The 21,016-nt window shown below is 36.5% G+C and overlaps 1 protein-coding gene across 1 annotated transcript; it reads right to left on the bottom strand.

Moving 5' to 3' along the window:
- Positions 1-19,012: 19,012 nt before the first annotated feature.
- LOC116166407 lies at positions 19,013-20,224 on the bottom strand. Its single transcript, XM_031481360.1, has 2 exons — positions 19,790-20,224; positions 19,013-19,708 (listed from the first exon to the last, which is right to left on the bottom strand). The coding sequence occupies exons 1-2, from the start codon at positions 20,222-20,224 to the stop codon at positions 19,013-19,015; spliced, it is 1,131 nt and encodes a 376-aa protein (XP_031337220.1).
- Positions 20,225-21,016: the final 792 nt, after the last annotated feature.

Genomic DNA, 21,016 nt, shown 5'->3' with positions numbered 1-21,016 from the left:
ATCGACCACAGTAACAAATCTATTTGATCTGAAACATCAAAAAACAAAAAAAAGACTTTGAAAAACAGAAAATTATAAGTAGTACTATTGTATGAATAGATATAGCATTTTTTTTCTCTCCCAAATTATTAATTTAAAGTCAACAGTAAGATTTTTCTTTATGACTGACAGGAGCCGGACCTCTACGAGGAACATAATTACATTTCTAAATGTAAAGATTGTTTTTTTGAGCTATACCCGGACATGTGCTTGTATAGGTTTTCATGCTCTAATGTCGAATTAAGCGTAAAAAGAAAATATTTTTGAATTCTTTTTTTAATGGAATAGTGTGGTCATTCGATGTAGTGTCATCGACCCAAAAATTGAACAAATGAGCGAATAACGTGTCCAGAGAGACAATGTATATTCTCTGAAGAGCTGGGCATTTGTCTATTTTCAACCGTTTTTTAAATAATTACTTCGACGGCGATTCTTAAATTTGTATTCTTACACTGTTACTGTAGGTGTACTGAATTTCCACAGTATACAGCGTCAAATTAATTTCTAAATTTCAGTGACAACGACAAGCGCTCCTTACATGTCATTTAAAGTTAGCCATAATCCACACAAAAATAACTAAGGATATAACCAATCATCAAGCTTCAATTTATCTTATGACTTATAGGCAAGAATTCTTTAGGATGAATTTAATTATTATTATCAAATACAAATACGACTGATAATATAATTGAGGCTGCAAGTGTATTGCCCTCCTGGTTACATAATTAACTTGTATGTTTTTCGTTCAAACTCCTCTGTGAGGATATTGAAAGCTCGACGAGCAGCAGTACCTATTTGCTTTGTCTGTGCATTTACAAAGCAAAACGCAACCCGAAGCGTTCGCAACATTGTCAGTCAAGTCAGATAAAGACGAATGAAGTAAAGTAAATTTGAGGATTTCGGTGTAGCAAATCGTCGAAAAAGCAAAACTTAATGTACACATAAATATTTACAGAGAAAGATCTTAACATAAGCGAATATCGTAGCTGGACGTGTTGCCTGGGGAAAACATTAAGGGAAGTATATTAGAGTTTGTTACATTTTTAGGGGATTTTCTTCTTTCTCTTTCATAAGCGGTCCATTGTACTTGTCAATAGCAAATTAAATGAATTCCCGGGGGAAACCAGACCTTTACTCGAGTTTGTAGTTCGCTTGCTCTATAATGCTCTTTATACTAGAGTATATTCCTAGGAAAGTTTTATATTTCCTAACTAAATTGCGCAGGAACAAATTCTTGGGCTTGTGTTTCATTTCTGATTAGTTCGTTAGAATCTCAATTACAGTAATTATTTAGATGTTCATAAATGTCTTGTTTTAAACCTTAGATGTTGTTTTATTCCCGTTTATTTTTATTCCCGGATATTTAGTAGCAGATAGGTATAATATTTCTATTATTTATCGTGCCTTCTTTTGTTATGAAACAAAAATCGACGGACCTTGCTCCAACCTCGCAATTCGAAGTAATTCTGCTTCTGAATCGTAGATCTCAGAAAATTTAAGAAAGATGTGTTATTTTTATTTCAAGTCAGCTATAAATAAAACAATAAAGCATATTATCTGTACCACAAATAAAACACTATGCTGACAGAAAAATCAATTCATGACATTACATTTTAACGTTGAAATCTTGTGATTCATCAGGACCTACTTAATCACTATTTAAACTTTCATTAATTTTTGTTTAATGTGCAGAGTGATTCAAATTCCAGCTTAAATGGCAGCAAAGTTTCGTATTAGGGGGCCAAATCTAACGCTGCTTTAAAAGTAAAGAATAAAAAATGCAGGTCCACATTAAAAAGTAATTTTGATGATGGTCGAAAAATACCGAAACCTAGAACTAATCATATCAGTTTGTACGAAAGAAAAAGCTGCAATGAGAAGATGTCATTTGATTTCAAAAATCTCCTCAAATTAAAAGAATTTACGTTTTTTCTCCGAAAGTATTCAGAATTCCTTCGCTGGTTATGTGTCGTTAGATTGCGCAACTTTGCCTCTATTAACTGACTTCGCATCTGGGTTCCGAGATCTCGGTGGTTATGTTTTAATTGGGGACACCCTGTGCAGGGTGACTCAAACTCGATGTTATAACGTGAGGTTAGTTCGGCGCTGTAAAACTCAAACCCCGCCGCATAAACGGCCAGCTAGCTCAGATTCTTAATTAAAAGAAGGGCTCGAGATGAGAATCTTCCACAGCGGTTTGTTCGTTTGGGCATATAACATAAGTTCTGATCTTTGGTAGTTACTAGAAATGATTAGTTGAGCGCCACCCAATTTTGCACAAATTCTGACCTCTCCTGTATAGAAATTGGGAAAACACAAGAGAGCCAAATAATAAATTCACTACGAGCAATTCTGATTTATTAATCCTGGCAAAACGGTGCAGGATCGGCAAATAAAATGTATCTTCAATACGACAATAACAAATACTTTAAATGACACAAATAATCCCCAAATAAATTCATGAACACTTCCCTAATAATTACGTTACCAGACCCCTACAACAATGATCGAGCAAAAATGTAGTTAAGATTTCAATGGATTCCAAGATTGAATTAAGTTAACCCGAATAACAACTCATATAGGCAACACTGGGTACAAGTAAATTAAAAATCTTACCTTGAATAACACATACGCTGTCTTCTCCGAAAAAGAGCTCTCCTTCGAAGTTCCAGTTCTGTAACACAAAACACAAACCCCAAGCTACAACGCTCGGAACGATTATATGAGCCGGAAGGGCCAAAAATAGCTTACTCGTAGCCGGCTCGTTTACCCATACGTTAAATACAGGTGCGTTGCTCTTGAAGAGAGCCACGACCTCAAACACTAGACGCGAACAAAATACAAAGCTCCAATCATAAATCGTCGGAAGGTTACACTAGATTAACGGTATTGAAGCAAATAAAAAAAAGGTTGTGTAAAAGATCGTATCTTCCGAAAATTCCACAATCAGCTGGTCGCTCCCGGTATCGTTTAGGTGTTAGCGCTTATCTACTCGGTGGTACGCCGGATAGCTGCCGGCAATCAACAGGTGTTCGTACTCCGGAATATTCGCAAGATGCAAATTCATTTACTATCCCAAAATTATGCCAGGTCAATGTCCTCCGCACACAAGAATGTGCAAGGATATACTATAAACTATACCATACAAGGATTCGTCTGTACAAGGATTGACCGGTACAAGAATTCATCTACTACATGGACCCCCTAAAAGTAATGAAGATGTAACACTCCCTTAACGAGATTTTTAATAACATACCTGAAATCGTCAGGAGGGTAATGAAAAATACTTAAATCAATGAAATATGGAAATTATCCAACCTCAAATTGTGAATCTGAAAGAATTTTAGATAACATAACGTAAAAGAAAGCCAACGCCATTTCACTTACATGTAGGTAGGGCGATGAACTTCAACCAGATATAGCCCCGCAATGGAGAAAACGGCTTCTGAGTTACACTACTCGACAACGCCAATAAAAAGGTAAAATTGCCAGAGATTTCACGTGAATGATGGCAAATATTACCCACTGGTTTAAGAAGAATTCACAATGCCACGCTCTACAACAAGTACAACCTCGTTGGCTTTAAAACGGAAATGAAGTGAAAAACTAACGCGATTCTGCGCGAGGAAAGAAACACGCGTACAAGTGACGCCATCTCACCTATATCCTACCTAACCTAGCAAGCGGTAATTTTTGAAATTTGAATATGAATAAACTAAACTGTTACAATGTCTTAGACGTGTTAGGCGAAATTAAAAAAAGTGTAAATAAAAATATGTATATTTTTGTAAATGTACCAAATAGTTTGTTAGAAACCCCTTCTTTTTCTGAACACGTTTTGTTAGAAAAATTTTGCGATATTTGTTTTGGTTATAAAGTCAAAAAAACTACGGGAACTTATTCTATTTCATGTACCTTTCAGGAAAAATTCTTCTTCTCTAATATTCCATAATTAAAGTCCGGTCTGTAGCATACCTAGGCCAGCACCGAGGGACTGTGCCACTCCCGATTTAAAATAAAAACTTTCCCAGTCAAAATAACCGAAACTCGTGGCACATGATCGTCAAGTAACCAACCTGTCTAGTGGTAGGACCTATATACAGTGGGTTTTTTTTAATGCGAACGTAGGAGTTTGCATGCAATGTAATTTCCCTATGTTCGATTAAAAAAAAACACATCAATCTATGAGGTGTGCGCGGTTCACATTCCCACCAGCAAAACGTGCAACTTGTGTGATTATGAACAGCAACGCTAATAGTCTATGATGAAGAGCACTCGGCAATATTTTTGATAGCAACTTTAGGATAAATTTTTCTTAAACTTACGACAACTTGACCTCAAAGAGCATGCGCTGTCATCACAATTCATTGTGAACCAACGTTCAATTATTTGTTATGTGCACTTGGTATTCTACTAATTTGATCTATTCAATGCATAAATGAAGAAAATAAGAAAATAAATAACGAAAACAATTACAATAAATGTTTGAACTGTCCTCCTTGACATTCTAAGCAATAACCTAACCGATTTGGTAATTAAATTGGACGGTGGTATTTTTAAAAATGTGATAGCTGTCAATTGTATCTACTACTCATTTTAACTACTCAATAGATTGATGTGTTTTTTTTAAATCGAACATAGGGAAATTACATTGCATGCAAACTCCTATGTTCGCATTTAAAAAAAAATTCACTGTATTTCTGTTGCGAAACGCGTTGCTCGGGGATGTATGTGTCGCTCTAAGGATCGATCAACATAAATCAAACGTAAGAAATGGGGGGAGTGAAATACAAACAAGAGTTGCCTTCTCTTAATAACACGTGAGTAGCTCTAGGGGTATGCTAGGGGTTTTAGATATTTGCATAACATATAGGGTTTCGAAGCCCACCACATAGCAGTATTCCAATAATATAAATATTCAGGACACATTCGCATTTGACATTTAATGAAATAGCATAAACAAATTCAATAAATATATTACACATCCACATAAAAAAACAAAACCCCCGACTTATCGCCCAAGCCGATCACCAAAATCGTAAATGAATTTTAAAGTAATTTTCTTGCAAATGGTCGTCGAAAGTTCCATATCACTCTAACTACGTACCTACACAAAATCTCCCAGATATCCTAAATTATCTAAACGCCTTGTCTCAAATGAAAGTCATCCACAACTATAGAAAGTTCCACTTTATCTACCTTCGTATCAAAAACTATAATATGCCCTAAATTGGATTAACACCCTGTACTAATCTTCAACCTTCCCGCAACAAATGATAAATCTAACCCTGACGTCAAAAATAAAGGATACATTTACCTACGAGTATATTTGCGAATCAAACACATACCACTAAGAGCTATCTACGTTCTTGCGCCTCGAGTAAGACTTCGCTACATTTTCTTTCTCGCTCGAAGAAGAAGCATTGCGCATATACTTGCAAGTCTTCGTCCTTGTGCAATTTGAATTGTACACTTCTCGCTAAAACAATTCCAGTGGCGTAGCATGCCTTTTTCTTCCAGATATGTAATATCATAACCCCGTGGTACATGGTTGTCTAGACAAAGCTACCTAACCTGAATAACAAAAATATAAGGACCGCTTCTTAGGTTGTGTTTAAAAAGTCTCTAAAAGATATGTTCTGCTTGTTGAGAATTCTTATAAATTTTTGATGCATCACCTGAGAAAGTGGCAGGAACACCAAATGAATCATTCGGGCCATCAAAACCACTTTCACTTTTTCTTCCGAGGGGCGAAATCGTTGTTTAAAATTCAAAAATATCTTCTTCCGCCTTTGACAACTTTGATGGCAAATAAATACAGCACACCAAAATATTGACATATATTTCGACCTTAATCTACAGTCCTCCAAAAATCAGCTTAATTGAAAATTGAACTCCAGTGTCCAAAATTGTACTACGATATTATAAGAGGCTACTTTCTATTTTACTATTTTATATTTTTTAGACCGTATGTTGATCTAACAGCTGCTGACAGGCTTAGAATCGAGGGAGATGTGTGACGGGATCATCTTCAGAAAACCAGAGAGCTTCACCGCCGCGTATGAGATTGCGTAACCACTTGAAGCAACCCATAATATTGCAGACGAAGTAAAGAGTTGCAATTGGACTTCAAATATTCTGACTTGATCAATCGAATTGGTTATGAATAGGTAACTAAACCGACAGCAAAGATTTGGCTGACCAAAATTCACACAGCATCCTCAGTCGACAAATGTAGTCATCGAGTAACCAATTTACATGCGCTGGGTGTGGCGAGGACTACCGGCACCATTGCAAGTTTCTGGATAGTCAATGTCTGATGAGTGGCAAGAAAGGGCATACTGCCCAAGTCTGCAGGTCTAAACCAAAGCAACGAAGGGCGCACCAGGATACCGAAGAACAAGAAGCTCGCCGACAGTATCGAAACTGTAGCATTAACAGAGTTGAAGTCACCAAAGCAATCCAGTCTACGGGGAAGCTTTTGCAAGCAGAGGGTGAGACGAAATAAAGCAAAATTTTGTTTGGCAGCGGACCGATAGCAACTTCACCATCGTATGAAATGTATCGGTAAGGGTTTGGTCATCACTTCCAGAAAGAATCTTGACCGTTTCATCGTCAATGATGCATTCGAGACGCTTTTTGCGCGAGAGTGGATTTCAAAGTTTGTATAAGAAATTTGTCAATCCTCAGGAACTCTTTGCACAATCACGCTCGATCCACAAACGGACCTCAGAACAACGTCTGTCCCCAGACCAGCAGATAGAGCTTGGTGTCATCCTCAAACCCTACGATACTGTCTTCAGTGACACCTCAGGAAAACTTGCAGGCCCACCTGTAAAAACGCATCTGAAAGATGGTGTCGCCCCCATCTTCTCGAGAGCACGTGATGTTCCTGTAGACATATGAGCAACTCACGCTAAGCCAAAGCCAACGTCCCTAGAAGAGCTCCAGTTATTTTTGGGTAAGGCCTTCATCTGTAACCTTTCAACGAGCCACCGACTTAGAGATATATTACTCAAAGGCCCATTCGTCTGGACACCAGAAGGCGATGAAGATATAAAAAAAATGCTCTAATCTCACCACAGGTTATACTCACACGGTATGATCCAGCACTACCCCTCTTACTCGCAACAGATGCCAGCAAAACGGGGCTCAGGGCAGTGCTTTGACATCGACTCAGCAACGGACAAGAACGATCAATTCCCTATGCCAGCTGTGTATACGTTTGAAAGTATTACGTTTTAGGGCGGCTTTTATATGTGTAAACTTACGAATGCACTATAACACGAAAGTAAGGTTAACATGAAAAACCAAAATAATTGAACACGTTACATTTATGTGGCTTTATTGGAAGAATATTTAAACATTGACGTTATTAGCAGTTGGTGCGTTATGGAATTACGAACGTGGGTATATCTAATAACGGACTGACCATAGACTTAGTGCTATTCTATACCTAAAAGGTTCCATGAGTTATGTGAGACTGCTGCTGCTGTATTAAAGTTATTACCGAGGCAATTAGAACTTACAACAATGTGCGAGGGTCTCATTCAACGTAAAATTCAATTGAATTATATCGTATCTGAGGATTACTTTAGAGGAGTCGTCCACTTTCAGTTTAATGCAGTGTTCCTATACGGTTTCAACTGGGATTACGTGATTTAATATATTAGCTTATAGAGGGACCGGCATAAAATAACGTGAATGGAATTACTGGCGCAAAATGGTAAGCAATAATTGGTATGTCCACTTATTGCTTGTACCAGACTTCATCTATTATTAATATTATCGGTAGGTATTAAGTACATGTTGGTAATTCATTTTTAGTACAGAGATATAGGTAATATTGTGAATGTACATCTAATATTTGTTTTTAGTGACATATATACCGTGTGTCCTATTTTGAGCTTTCACAATCTTAATAATTGCGATCATTATTAAACAAACTTTTAACAATTTGAGTGTTCTATGTTACGTTCCTTCCCTACTGTGCTTCAGGCAAAGCGTTGTTTACAACTGACGTAAGGGGGCCCTACCTTAGATGTTTTATCACGTGCCACATTTAAAATTTAACCGGGATCTTGTTTAATTTTTATTTCAGTGTGCTTGTAGTGGGAAGTTAGCGTAGAACCTGGGGGTTAAGTACAATACAACAATAAACAAATTGCTATGTAAAAGTGAGTTTTCTTACAGAAAATTGTAATTTTTCAAACGAAAAAGGACTATAAAGTTATGTGCATTTAAAGGGCGAAATTCCACAAAGATTACATCCCTTTAATTCGAAAGTAGGTACTTAAATTCAATAATAAATTGTTTGTGGATCAACAATTTTCAAGATACAGGTATTTTGGATTATATCAGGTGGTATTTCTGTTTTTATACTCGTAAGGCTCACCTAGAAAAATGTCTGTCGCCTCTGCCATACTTCGTCCTGGTTACGAGCCTGGATTTATGTGTAATGTAAAATTGTTGTAGCTTTTATACATTACGGTAACGAATATTATAATTGTCATTATCTTTGAGAAATTGCAATCCAAACTAAAACTAATTCAGTTAGATAGATAGGGACCGCGAATTTCAGATAAAATGAATGTTAAAATAGTATCATTTTGCATAGGTCAAATAGGCGTTAATGCACTTTGAGTACACGCCGAAAGAATAGCCACCATTTCATAAATGTTTCATGGTAACGAAGTAACTATCAAAGTTTTTATAGGGTAGTTCTACTTTGGCATTAACGGTTACCATATCTCGATTTTTACAACACCGTTGGGGTTTCATCAGTGCTCCCGTTAATCATTCTAACGCCCCTTGAAACGATCGAATGGCGTTTAAAGAATCAATTACTATTCGCTCAAGTGCGAGAACGTGTGAATTAAAGTTAACGGCAATTAAAATTTAATTTACATTCTGATTAAAAACACGTTTATTAAGCAAGAGTCCTTAATATACACACTTTCATACGTTTTGCTTTACGAACGTTAAACTCCGACTAGCTCTAGTTGAGCTCGGTTTCCAGCTGAACAATGCTTCAGCTGAAAGCTTTGCCGGTTTATGCGATCATAATTCACGCTTTTACTCCCAAAATGTCGTTGCTTGTTTTATTGCTTTGTTTCAGAATGTGGTAGGTTCCGTTACATTCGACCAAATATCGTAAATTTCATATTTACAAGCTTCGTTTGTTATCACAAGTCTTATACGGTCGTCAGAATAGCTGTCATCGTCCTGATTTCTAAGGAAAACCAAAATGGATTACAAACAAGCAGATCTATTTAAAGAAAAACAGGTCGTTTACTTAGATAAGAAAAATTGGAAGACCTTCGGTGAAACATGCAGATTTACCTACCTTTCTTACCAAAAACAAAGACAGTTCGAGTGCATTGGTAGAAGTATCGATCGATGCAACCCTCTCTTTACGGTTCGAGTTTGCTTTATTCATTAAAAGCGAAGATACATTCTCTTGTGAACAGTTCGAGAAAGAAGAATTATCGAATTTCACATACCATAAAGAATTTGATCGGTCGTGATAATTAAAATTATTCGCACGAGCTTATTATCCAATATCCATAAGATTCACAAAACTTGATTTGCAAGGAAATAGGAGTACGCAGTTTGGTTTTTTAACCTGAGGGAGGATGAGGGGAGTTATAGGTAAATTACGTTAATGGTTGCTAGCAAAAACAACTGGAAATGAGATATTAGACAAGGGAACTGCTGAAATTTCACAGACTGATCATTCACAAATGGTGTATGTAATCTCAAAAAGCAGAAATTTTAATATAGCGCCTATGAAATTCGAATAATAAGATGGAATAAAACGGGCTTTGTAAGTCAACACGTTGTTAATTAACTTTATAATGTAGGTACGTAGCACCGGTCCCTATACGGTAAATTCTCGCTAGAATAGTACGAAAATAAAATCAAAGCGGCAGCGCTTAAAGGTATAGCCACTCGACAGACTTTACCTCCAAAAGCTAACAACCCCCTCGGTTTGGTACGTAGGGAATTCGGAATAAAACACTGTAGTGGCATGACGTAACGAATCGATAATGAATAAATATTCAGATTTTGACCAGTTACGGCAATCGATATGAACAATAGTGAACATAAATTTAATGAGCAAGATCAATCAATTAATTATCATTAGATTTACGGGGGTTAGAAACCCCCCTTCTAGAAAATAAATTGTATTCTCTACGGCAGTGGTAAATTTTACTGATAATTAATACCATCACGGCTAGCTCAGTAATAAATAAATTTTTAACCTATAATCTGAAAATTAAAAGCTGATGATGTGGTTTGATCACTTTGAAATAAATACTCAGATAAATTGAGTTCTTTGAATATATTTCTGAAAATAATCTCGTTCCAGCTCCATTTTTTGTGATTTAAAAATATATCGATCTACTTCATATGTAACTAACACAAAATAGATGTTAAATTCTTATATCCTGATCACGTCTCCAATCTAATTAATTACCTACATTTTTTTATTATTCAAAGGGCAAAATTTTAAAAAACAAATCTCTACGTCCTAAATAAAATATAACCCACACAAAGCAATGGTATTACTGAACTGAAAATTGAACTTCAACACAATTAATGAGAAATGTCTTTGGTTTGGGTATCGTTAATGAAAAATATATAAATTTGTGGGATAAAATCTCGTTGGTCGACCTCTTCAGGAATGTTATATTGACTTAAAGCATAAATATTTTATACAAAATCCCTACAAAATCGACTCCTATAGTCACGCAGTGCAAGAAATTCAAAATCGATAATTTTTCCAGTCGACAGGTGGTCTTCTCCTTTCGAAGTGTAGCAACAATTTGGAAAATTGGATGGTGGAACGCTTTGTCCAACACAATCGGACCTTTTGTATCGCCATGTAAAAATTTAATTACTCGTTGAAAGTAAATCTCAAAAGATGGTAAACAAATTTGAATCCGAAACCACTCGTGCTTAAGGTTTCTCGCAATTTATTAGTTGAAATTTAGTTTATCTACTAGAATAATTTAACAATGTTCCGTAGTACGGAAATGTCAAAAATTACCCTTAGGGTTTTTACTGCCAACAAAAGCACGACTTAATTGTTTTCAACCTTTTGCGGGTTTTTAACGCTGTAAATAATAAATATATTCGCAATGAACGTTTTGCACCTTAAACTCCAACGCTTTTATGGTAACAATTTATTTAAATGCGAGCACTTTAATCCAGTGGCGTAGATGGGGGGGGGGGGCAGGGAGGGACATATGTCCCCGGGCGCAACGGTTAGAGGGCGCCAAATTGAGTATTAAAAACGTGATTGACGAGTATGCGACAGTCAAATCAAGGAGGATCAATTTGTTGTAGACCAGCGATTCTCAACCTGGGGGTCGCGCGTAGATTGTTGAGGGTCGCAGTAGGTACAGGACAGGCAAGATAATTTCGATTTTAATTCCGAATTCAACAAAATGCAAAGTGCATAAGAAAGTTGTGACGGAAACGTCGTTTTGTAGTAATTAAAACTTACAGTCAGCTACAACCGCGGGGACTTCCGACTCCGAGACGCCTGGTAGTGATACCACATGAACTCGCCTGTTGTTGAGAACATCGCTTCAATTTGACAATAACTTTATGTGGATGATGTGGTTAATTTATTTAGTTTCAAAATGAGCAAGCAATCAAATCTGTTTGGATTTTTTAACGAAATCTGGAAGTGCTAAGGACAATAAGAACATAAATCGCTTAATATTAACATTTACTTTTTTTGTGTTAATTATTAAATTTTTGTTAAATTGTCTTAATGAATATTGACTTTATTGGAACCACTGGAAAGCATTTTTCAGTAGCTTTCCAACGAGTGTCACAAGTATGGGGTTGCCATTTAGGATTTTTGAAGAGGGGGCTGGGGAGTTAGGGGGGTGGGAGGGTTGTCACTTATAACGTCATTCTGGTTCACCCTCGATACCCCCGAAACGGTTTTGCGCGATTTTCAATATCTTCTTTAGTTTGGAAAATATGGCCGATTGCATAGTTTTAAAATTGACACCCCGTATAAGGGCATTACATAACTGTTGTATGTATTCAACTCGCTAACAATAAATAAAAAATATTTAGTTTAGCGTGTATTTCATTTAACTGGGTTCCTCATTGGCATTAACAATAGGATTAAGTACCTACTAGGAGGTCGCGGTCATCAGACCCACAAAATAGGGGGTCGCGATTAATTACAAAAAGGTTGAATATCGCTGTTGTAGACTATGTCTAAGCCAGTCATGTATAATTATTAGTTAGTGCAGTATTTTTTTTCAAATAAATTGTTTACAATCGTATAGAGAATTATTAGTCTGTATTCTATTTCATTACAATACCAGATGTTTCGAAAATGAACTATATGAATCGTAAAATTTCAAAATTTTGTTGGGGGTTCAGCGTGCCCCCAGACTCTGTCGGTCCGAAAAGGGGCGCAGATTTTGTGTCGTGTCCCCGGGCGCAGATGACCCTAGCTACGCCACTGCTTTAATCCGATCATGCAATGACCCGTAAATATTCACACGTATTAAGAAAGTAACGTATTCGCGCTCTATTTGTAATTAAACATAAATCCCCCGTCCATTAGTACAAATTATTTAAACATTTGCACGAAAAATGACAATGGCTTCAAGTAATAAAAATGTAGGAATATCAATTTAAATAACAAAAGCTCAAAAATGATAAATTGTAAGGTGTTATATGCCCGTTATATGCAAAACACAATTAAATTGCTAGGAAAGGTAAACATTATTACTTGCGTTAAATAATAAGAGCAACAACTATAAGATGCTCACCATACGGCTCAGACAGCTTTCACATTCTCCTAAAATCTGGAAGAAAATAAACGTTATCCATTGAAAAATGGCCGTTGCAGTTTTCAAGCCAAACTGCATTCTATGACCTGGGGAGAAAATGCCCAGGGGCCTATTAATGGTGAGTATATCCACGGATTCTTGATTAGCTGCAGAAAGGCCTGTTGTATGTCCAGTTTGGAGAATACGACACAACGTTTAAGCTTCGCTTCAACATTCTTTTGGAAGTTAGATAGACCGTGGCGCTGTATTTCCGGCAAAGTTTTACAGCTCCGTCTGTCTTAGTAATTACCAAGATCGGTGTTGGCTACCTGCTGGAACTGGCTGGAACAGATCGGACGTAAAATTCCAGTTCCTTAAAGAGCGCAGATTTCGTCTTCTGCGCGCTCATATTAGGAAAAGGAAATTTGACGGTACTTAAGAAATTTTGGAAAAATGTTGAGGTCTCGTGGGAGATGCACAAGTGGAGATCTGTATGTGTCGAGAGTGCCAGGAGTGCCAAAAGCTGTGCGTGATTGCTGCGATATGACTGAAACTGCTGCACCACAGTCAATTTCCATGATGACGGTTAACTCTATGGCTGGCGGTAGCTTGGATGCGGAAAATGAAAATGTGGTTAACCAGTTCGGTCTGGCTACCACCTGCCGCCAAAATGATTTATATGGTTTACACGCAGTCTGCTGCAAACTGGCAGGAATTGTACATACAGGGCTTCCGCAAGGGATTCCGCAACAGTAGATGAAGTCACATAAAGATAAAATTACTTCGCACAATCGCGCTTTGATTACTTTTTGATTAGGACTTTAAGGGAAAACCCTGATAGCTAGGAAACACTACTGGTGAGAAGCATTGTGAACACTCCATGAGGTTTATAGGTTCTCGTATTAAAGTGACAATAGTAAGAAAGACAACTAGATTGTTAAACTTTAGTGTCTTTCGATATTGAGAATAAAAATGTCAATAAAACTGTTGGAGTTTAATGGCTTCATACACTTTATCGTTACCTTATTTTAAATTCAATGGATACTTCTAAAGTTGTATTATGACGAAATGGCAATTTCAGTTTTATAGTAATCCATTGCTATTCTCATAATTTCAACAATAAACACACATTTCATATTACTTCATACTGTTTTCGAATGCATCTTACATTTACAGAAAGCATTCCTGTGTATATGACGGAGTATAAAGATGCAATCCCCTGAGTGATGGATTGCTATTCATTTATTCTTAATGTGAAGCAAGTGAGCGTGAGTGCAAAAGAATCTATGAAAATGGTGTATTGGTTCAACGCACAATCTTGTAAGAGAAATGAACGCAACAGGTAGGTATGTGTCCAGGCCTTGGTCCAAGCTCATTTATCATTATTCACTTTCACTTTAAAATAGCTACCAGTGTTTATTTGAAAATGAAGCCGATCCATAATTTCTGATCACAAGAAGGAGAAAACAAAATTGAGCATGGTCTAAAACTTGTGGCAACCATTCATGTGACATGTACTTATAGTAAATTTTAAATTTGGCACCTTCTCTTTTCAGTGCAGATGAGCGATATACACAATTGCGTACTTTCTTAGGCGGATGGGCGAAGAGATAAAATGCACGATGTAAAAATGGCGGGGATCCCGGGCACTTAACAGAACGCAGGGAAAACAGAAGCCGTTTTTGTCATCGTGGATACAGGTGACTACTGACTACCAACAGTAGCTCGTGAATATTTAACCTTATTTTGTGTGTGTAGATATAATTTGGAGGTGCGTACAGTGGTGAGTCTACCTACCGGATGATCCAAAAGTACTGCGGACTGCTTGAATTCCCCGCAAAACAAAAAAATTTTCAAGTTGGTAACGCCAAATGTCATTTATTTAAAAGCAGTGGCAGATCAATTTTATGGGCAATTAAAGATAATCACAATTAATTAATTAAAGAAAATTAACCGCAACGCCTTAAGTAAAGAAGCACTAAAATTTTAAGCGCCAAATTCAAACTGTCTGCAGTCATTTTTAGTTCAGTTACAGGAAACTCCTAAGTTAAGAGGCCAGCGCGTGGCTATTGTTTGTACACCTTCTAGGAGCTTCACCAACCATAGATACTCAACGGTGGTAGCAAATTCCGGTCGCGGATTATGGTTAACGTTATCAAACACAAGTATGCAATTCGTACTTGTTTTAGGTCTCCCCAAAGCAATTATAGCTTGTTTCTGAATAAGTTTGAAGACCTCTGAATACTCCACAATGTGTGACTACATTATATGCCCAAGGGACTTCAATGTTAATCTGCGTAACCGGAATTATAATAAAAACACCCAGATTTATGAAGATGCAAGCGACTTCCGGGATAGCACCGTGCCAATGTTTAAACGAAAAGTCAACATTTCCCCCACGTAAGGGGCTTCAGCAGGACAACTCGACATAAAAAGTATCACTTTAACTCCTTATAATATAATATATTATTTTGTCATTGTCAATCAATTAATTGTGTGTTTATTAGAATTCATCGTACGAGAGTTGAACTGAAAAGGGACCAATAAAATCAAAAAAGGAACATGTGCAGTTGTGGACATCTGAGGGGGGCCGAACAGAAAGTGGACCAGATTATGGGTGAAAAAATTAGAGAGTCGGTTGCGCAGACGAGTGCAGAATGAGAAATTAGATGAGGAAATGGACTCGACGAGAATGAAACGATTTGAGGAGGTGGTAAATTGGCGGAAATCAAATATGAAATACAAGAATATCGGAAACAAAAGGTATGGCACGAAAGCTGAAATAAGATAAATACTAGGTCGTCTGCGTGGAAGAAGAAAGAGAGTGAACCAGAAGTTGAACCAGGTGGAAAGTCCCATGGAAGAGAAGTGTAGAAATGTAGTAATTTAGAAGACAGTAAAAAGAGATCAATTACATGCATTAAGTTTAGTTGTGTGAATTAAATGTTATAAAAAGCATTAGTAAGAACTATGAAATCCATTAAAAGTTTTTTGTTTATGGATTCAAGAGCTTTCAGGTATGTTTCATTGTAAAACAGTGAACCAATCCAATAAACCCTCACAGTTCTCCAATATCAAAATGAATCTTTTCGTCAATTTACTGTGGAGCATAGGGCATTCAATTAAGCAATATCCACTGTGAATTAAAAGCTTCGGAAACATTAGCGCGTTTTATTGTATCGAAATTCAGTTGTCAATCAAAATTGTACGCTTTTAGCGATTTCATAATAGTAGGTACGAACCGCTCAATAAATGAAATTGAAAATAATTGTTGTGCCAACCAATTCTATTGCATTCAATAGCGTGTAACACTAATGTAGTCTTATCTGCCTGTCATAACGGATAATTCCGATTGTCTCTCATGCATTAACCTTGTGACCAATCGAGTTCTTCGACACACTAAACCCTTTAACTGGAATTGCAATAAGCTGAATTTATACTAGCATTATGCAATATGGTTGACAACGATTTGTAAATGGCCAAGGGGTGTCAACTCGTTAGGTAGTAGGTTAGGTACTTGTGAAACGATTTTATTCGAAAATGATTCATTTACGCATTTACTCTGGAGGTGACGTCAGTATTTTTGGAAGTTGGTCCGAATTTGATAATACACATACCTATAATTTAGGAATTAAACACTAATTTCTACCCGTAAAATTAGCGCTTGTACCGGCGTAGTTACCCAAGCAATACAGTTGCGTATAAAAAGCGTTTAGTACCTATACCAGCACCCTACTAGTGATGTGCAAAAAAAAACATTAATCGATAACTTATCGATTAATTTAAAAAAATTCAACTCGACTAAGAAGATAGGCAATCGAGAGAATTTTTAACGACATAAATTTGGGGGGTCCATTTTCAATGTTTGCCTATGCCAGTTTACTAGAGTTGGAATGGCACTTGTAAAATATGATCACAATTCACAATTTACTTCAGGCTGGTGGGCTTGAATTAAATACTGTTATGCTTAGTTCCTGTTAAAAACTATAATAACTTTGAGATTATTGAAGGACGTACCAAATTTTTGAAGATTATCGTCGACTTGATCACCTTTGATTTCAGAAAACTACGGAATACCTACAGTTGATTTAATATTTTTCAAAAGATACTGTTTTTATTTAAATTATCTCTCGCAATATCACTACCAAAAAAGAAAATGTTAGCGAGTGCACGCATGGATGATATAGCCGATTGAGAATTGAATAGTATAATAAGATACAAGTGTATAATCAAGTCTTTAAAGCACGCGCAACGAGTTTAAGGGCACGACGCAAAGCGGAGTGCCTTTAACGTTGCAAGTGCTTAAAGACCAATTATGCACGTGTATCTTATAGTATTTTTTATTATACCTGCAGTATAATTTAAAAATAGGAAATACAATGAAATCATATTGACGTTATACTCGAATACATGTTTCATTAAGTGGGCTGGGTGTTCGTAATTTCACGATTGCCATGGAAATGTCACTTGACGTTTGCTTCTAAAATCATCGTCTTTGTGAATTAAACGATTTCCGTTGAAAAAGATAATACACCGTCCATTAAATCGGTTGTTGTAAAATCTAAACAAACGTTGGTAGGTGTAAAATCCAACCCCAGTAAGGCCTATTATAAACAATATGAAAAGTTGTTTCCATGGATGAATAGGAAGTTACTTACGAATGCAGTCTTAAATGCATCTATAATGCTGGCATATATGAAGGAAATGTCAAAGGTATTTAAATCTTCTATATTTTGGTGCATTCATTCAAAACTTTAAAGCAATGCTGCGATTAAAAAGTGGAACAGATTTGGAAGCATACTCTAAATTACGCGCGTTTGTGAAAGCTTCAACCAAAGGATAGGTACAAAAGCCAAAGAAATGTTCTGCATTTACAGAAAGCGACCTAAGAGGATTTTTTATTTCATCCAGATGACAGTTTCAAAAGTCATACTTGAAGTATCGTTACTTAGCAACTTTAAAGCACTTGTGTTTTAAAGGCCTTTTTTCGCACGCATTTGAGTGTTTAAAACGGAGATTGTGATTCAGGTATAATAAAATAGTTATTTGTGTACCAAGGCCGTAAAAGTGATCTTTTTTGGCCGAAGCTGCTGTTTGTGGCCGAGGCGGCAGCCGAGGCCGCAATTCAGATGAGGCCTAACAAATCACTTTTGGCCAAGGTGCACACAACATTTTTTAGGCGATCACCAAAAAAGAATTCAAAAATTTGCTCATAAACATATTTTTTCTGAAAATCATAGTTATCTTAGACAATTAAAAACAAAGCATTTCCTGTCATATGTAATAATAATTAGCATCTTTGCGTGTGTTTTGTGCGTATCAAAATGGGTGATAGCGACAGTTCAGATACCCCAAATGAAATTTTGGAAGCTGCAAGCGTTGCGCTTGCGACCCTAAGCCATATATGATATAAAAACAGGCGTTTGAGAGTAAAAGTACAATCGCAACTTCCTCGGTTGCACAAGATTTTAATAATGTCAAATGCAATAGGTCCTTCGTAACTGTGGCTTCCAAGACCTTATAGTTAATGTACAATTATTAGAAACCTGATTACCTACTTTGATGGTAGGTATAGGTAGCTACTTGTGTTCTCGGTTAATTGCTGGTGATTTTTCGTATAATAATGTAAGCAACAACATCTTCCACATGTTTTGGTTCTACACTTCAAAAAGGTCTCTGCAAGCAGCAAAGATTGAAACGTCAAACTATAATTTTAAATGTGAACATTGTGATTACGCAAAATAGTGTGAAACATTCCTACAAGTCTGAAAATGAAAAAAACGCACGTGGATGGACCAATCCTTGATGGGGACAAACCAGATAGACGCTTTCTATCAAACAGCTTACTGGTTCTCACACATCAGTTTCAAATAAGTAGGTACAGTTTGACAGATGTGTACAATAAAGTAAAGTTTGACAGAAGCGTACAATAAAGTGAAACTTTATGGCCGCAAAAGCGACCACAAAATCAACGTTTTTGTGATGATAGCCTAAAAAATATATTTTTCTACGAAAGTGATGAAAGTCTTGTTTTCTGAGAAAAAAGTAGCCTTTGAAAGTAGGGTTTTGTCGCACTAGTGATTTTTCCACACTTATTTTCCACACTCTTAAGTAAAAACAAAGATACCTTTTTTTTATTTTAATGCCACAATTTACAATTACAGCTACTTCTGGCTAGTAATATTTAAATTAATGGTAAATGATGAACTGTTACTTATATTAACACCTGGAAGTAACGAATTTGACACAAAGCATTTAGAAGTTATTAATGTAGATGTGGACGCTGTCGAAGATGTGCAAGGATCATCTGGTTGACATGTCGAAGGTGTGCAAGGATCATTTGATTGACAAGCATTACCAATTATTTTGTTACATACTTCTAATTTGCCTTGAAGAGAACCATCTACGTATCCTTCCGCTACCGTCGACGACCGCCAGCCCCCATGACGTTTAAGACTCAAAAGGTCTGCTCCAGCATTAGCAAGTAGCGTTGCGGAGGTACGCCGAAAACAATGACTCGTAAAACTAGAAGCATTTGGCAATTTCAGGTAACTCGCAATTTTCTTAGGAATTGCTCCAAATGTATTAATACCCACAGGTTGTACGGTACATTTTCCCATTTTATAATTTAAAAAAAGTCGCGAAGTTTGAGCATTTTGAGGACGAAGCGCTTTATATTTCTGGTACAAGTGTATCCAATTCTCTTTTCCCTCCGTAACAGAAAAAGTTCTTGGAACATGCGTTTTGGAGTCTGGAATCGTTACGAGTAAAAACGTATCTTCGCCTTGGATATCGTTCACCGTCATTTTCGTCAACTCCTCTCGACGACAAGCCCCAGCAACTCCTAATATTAGAGCAACCTACAAATAAATTTCATTATTTGTGTGACATATAACAAATGTATAGACATGAAAAAATAGTAGGTAAGTATAGGTGCTTACTTTCATCATTAAAAATGTTTCATCGGGTGCTTCCTCTAAAAACGTACTGATTTGTTGCCTCGTAAAAGTCAGCGATTTTTTCGGCTTGTGACCAACAGATTTACGTTTCAAAAACGATTGTAACTTGGCATACTTGGAAATGTCGACGTTGTCTTGCAAAATCAACATACTTTTCAACATGGAATACATTGACCACAGTGTCGATGATTTCAATTTTCCAGATTTTTCGACAAAATAGGCAAGCAACACGGTTTCTGTATACCGCTTGACTTGTTTCATTTTACACCAATTAAAAAACCTCTCTCGTTCTTTTTCGTCCCGATTTCTCGATTTTTCAGGCAAAAGCTCAGGCATAATTGATTCCGCCATTGCAGCAACCTCAGGCGGAGTGCACATAAATTCATCGCCGCTCTCACTTTCTTCATGAACACTCATTTTCAGCTTTTAAATTCTTGTTTTACTGAAGAAATTGCTTCGTACAAAACTACATGCAAAATTACTAACCGGCTTTTTTATAAACAACTCGTTGGTAACTAAGACAACGTAGCGGCGTCACGAAGACTTGATTTTATATTTTTACAGATAAACACGAGAATCGTACTACGACTTGATTTATACAGAAATTGTTGTTTTAACATTTTGATATAAAATTTTTCTCTAAATCTTTAAATTCGAGAACTTTCGTAGAAAAAATAGTATGTAATACACTTGCGGAAAGGATTATTGAAAAACTTGTATGATTGGAACACTCGCTAACGCTCGTGCTCCAACTTTCATACGCGTTTTTCAATAAAGCCCTTTCCGCACTTGTATTACAATATACTATTATATCTCATGAAAAGGCATCCATAGTTTTCTCTCGATAATTACCCACCAAAAATCATTAGTTCACTAGATAATTATGAAATAGCCAATAACAAAACTTTTTCAATGAGAAAGAATATTTTTCACTCAGCCACAGCCCTTGCAATGATAGCCGTAATAGTGATTGACTTCAAAATTAAGTACTGAGTAACGCTTCCTTAATAAAAAATGGTTACTATTCCCTGCAGACCAATTCACAATGGCAACAATAAATTAAACCAATTGAATAAGTAATTATTTGCTTATTCAATGATTAAACTCAGCTGGAGGATTTCCATTATTTTATACTGAATTTAAAATATGGAAAACTGTACTTTTCTCTCACGCATGATCAATTATATTACACAATTTGATATACTGCTG

The sequence above is a fragment of the Photinus pyralis genome, unplaced genomic scaffold (assembly GCF_008802855.1).
Source record: "Photinus pyralis isolate 1611_PpyrPB1 unplaced genomic scaffold, Ppyr1.3 Ppyr1.4_LG3b, whole genome shotgun sequence".
NCBI classification, from domain to species: domain Eukaryota; kingdom Metazoa; phylum Arthropoda; class Insecta; order Coleoptera; family Lampyridae; genus Photinus; species Photinus pyralis.
Note: the sequence above shows the minus strand (reverse complement) of the source record. Positions and strands in the feature narration are given on the sequence as shown.

What these genes read in the sequence shown, in the direction of transcription:
- LOC116166407 (XM_031481360.1), bottom strand. Translation starts at nt 20,224, where the DNA reads ATGAGTGTTCATGAAGAAAGTGAGAGCGGCGATGAATTTATGTGCACT. An exon ending in AAACATTTTTAATGATGAAA is followed by an intron (nt 19,709 to 19,789) that starts GTAAGCACCTAT and finishes ATTTATTTGTAG; the next exon opens with GTTGCTCTAATATTAGGAGT.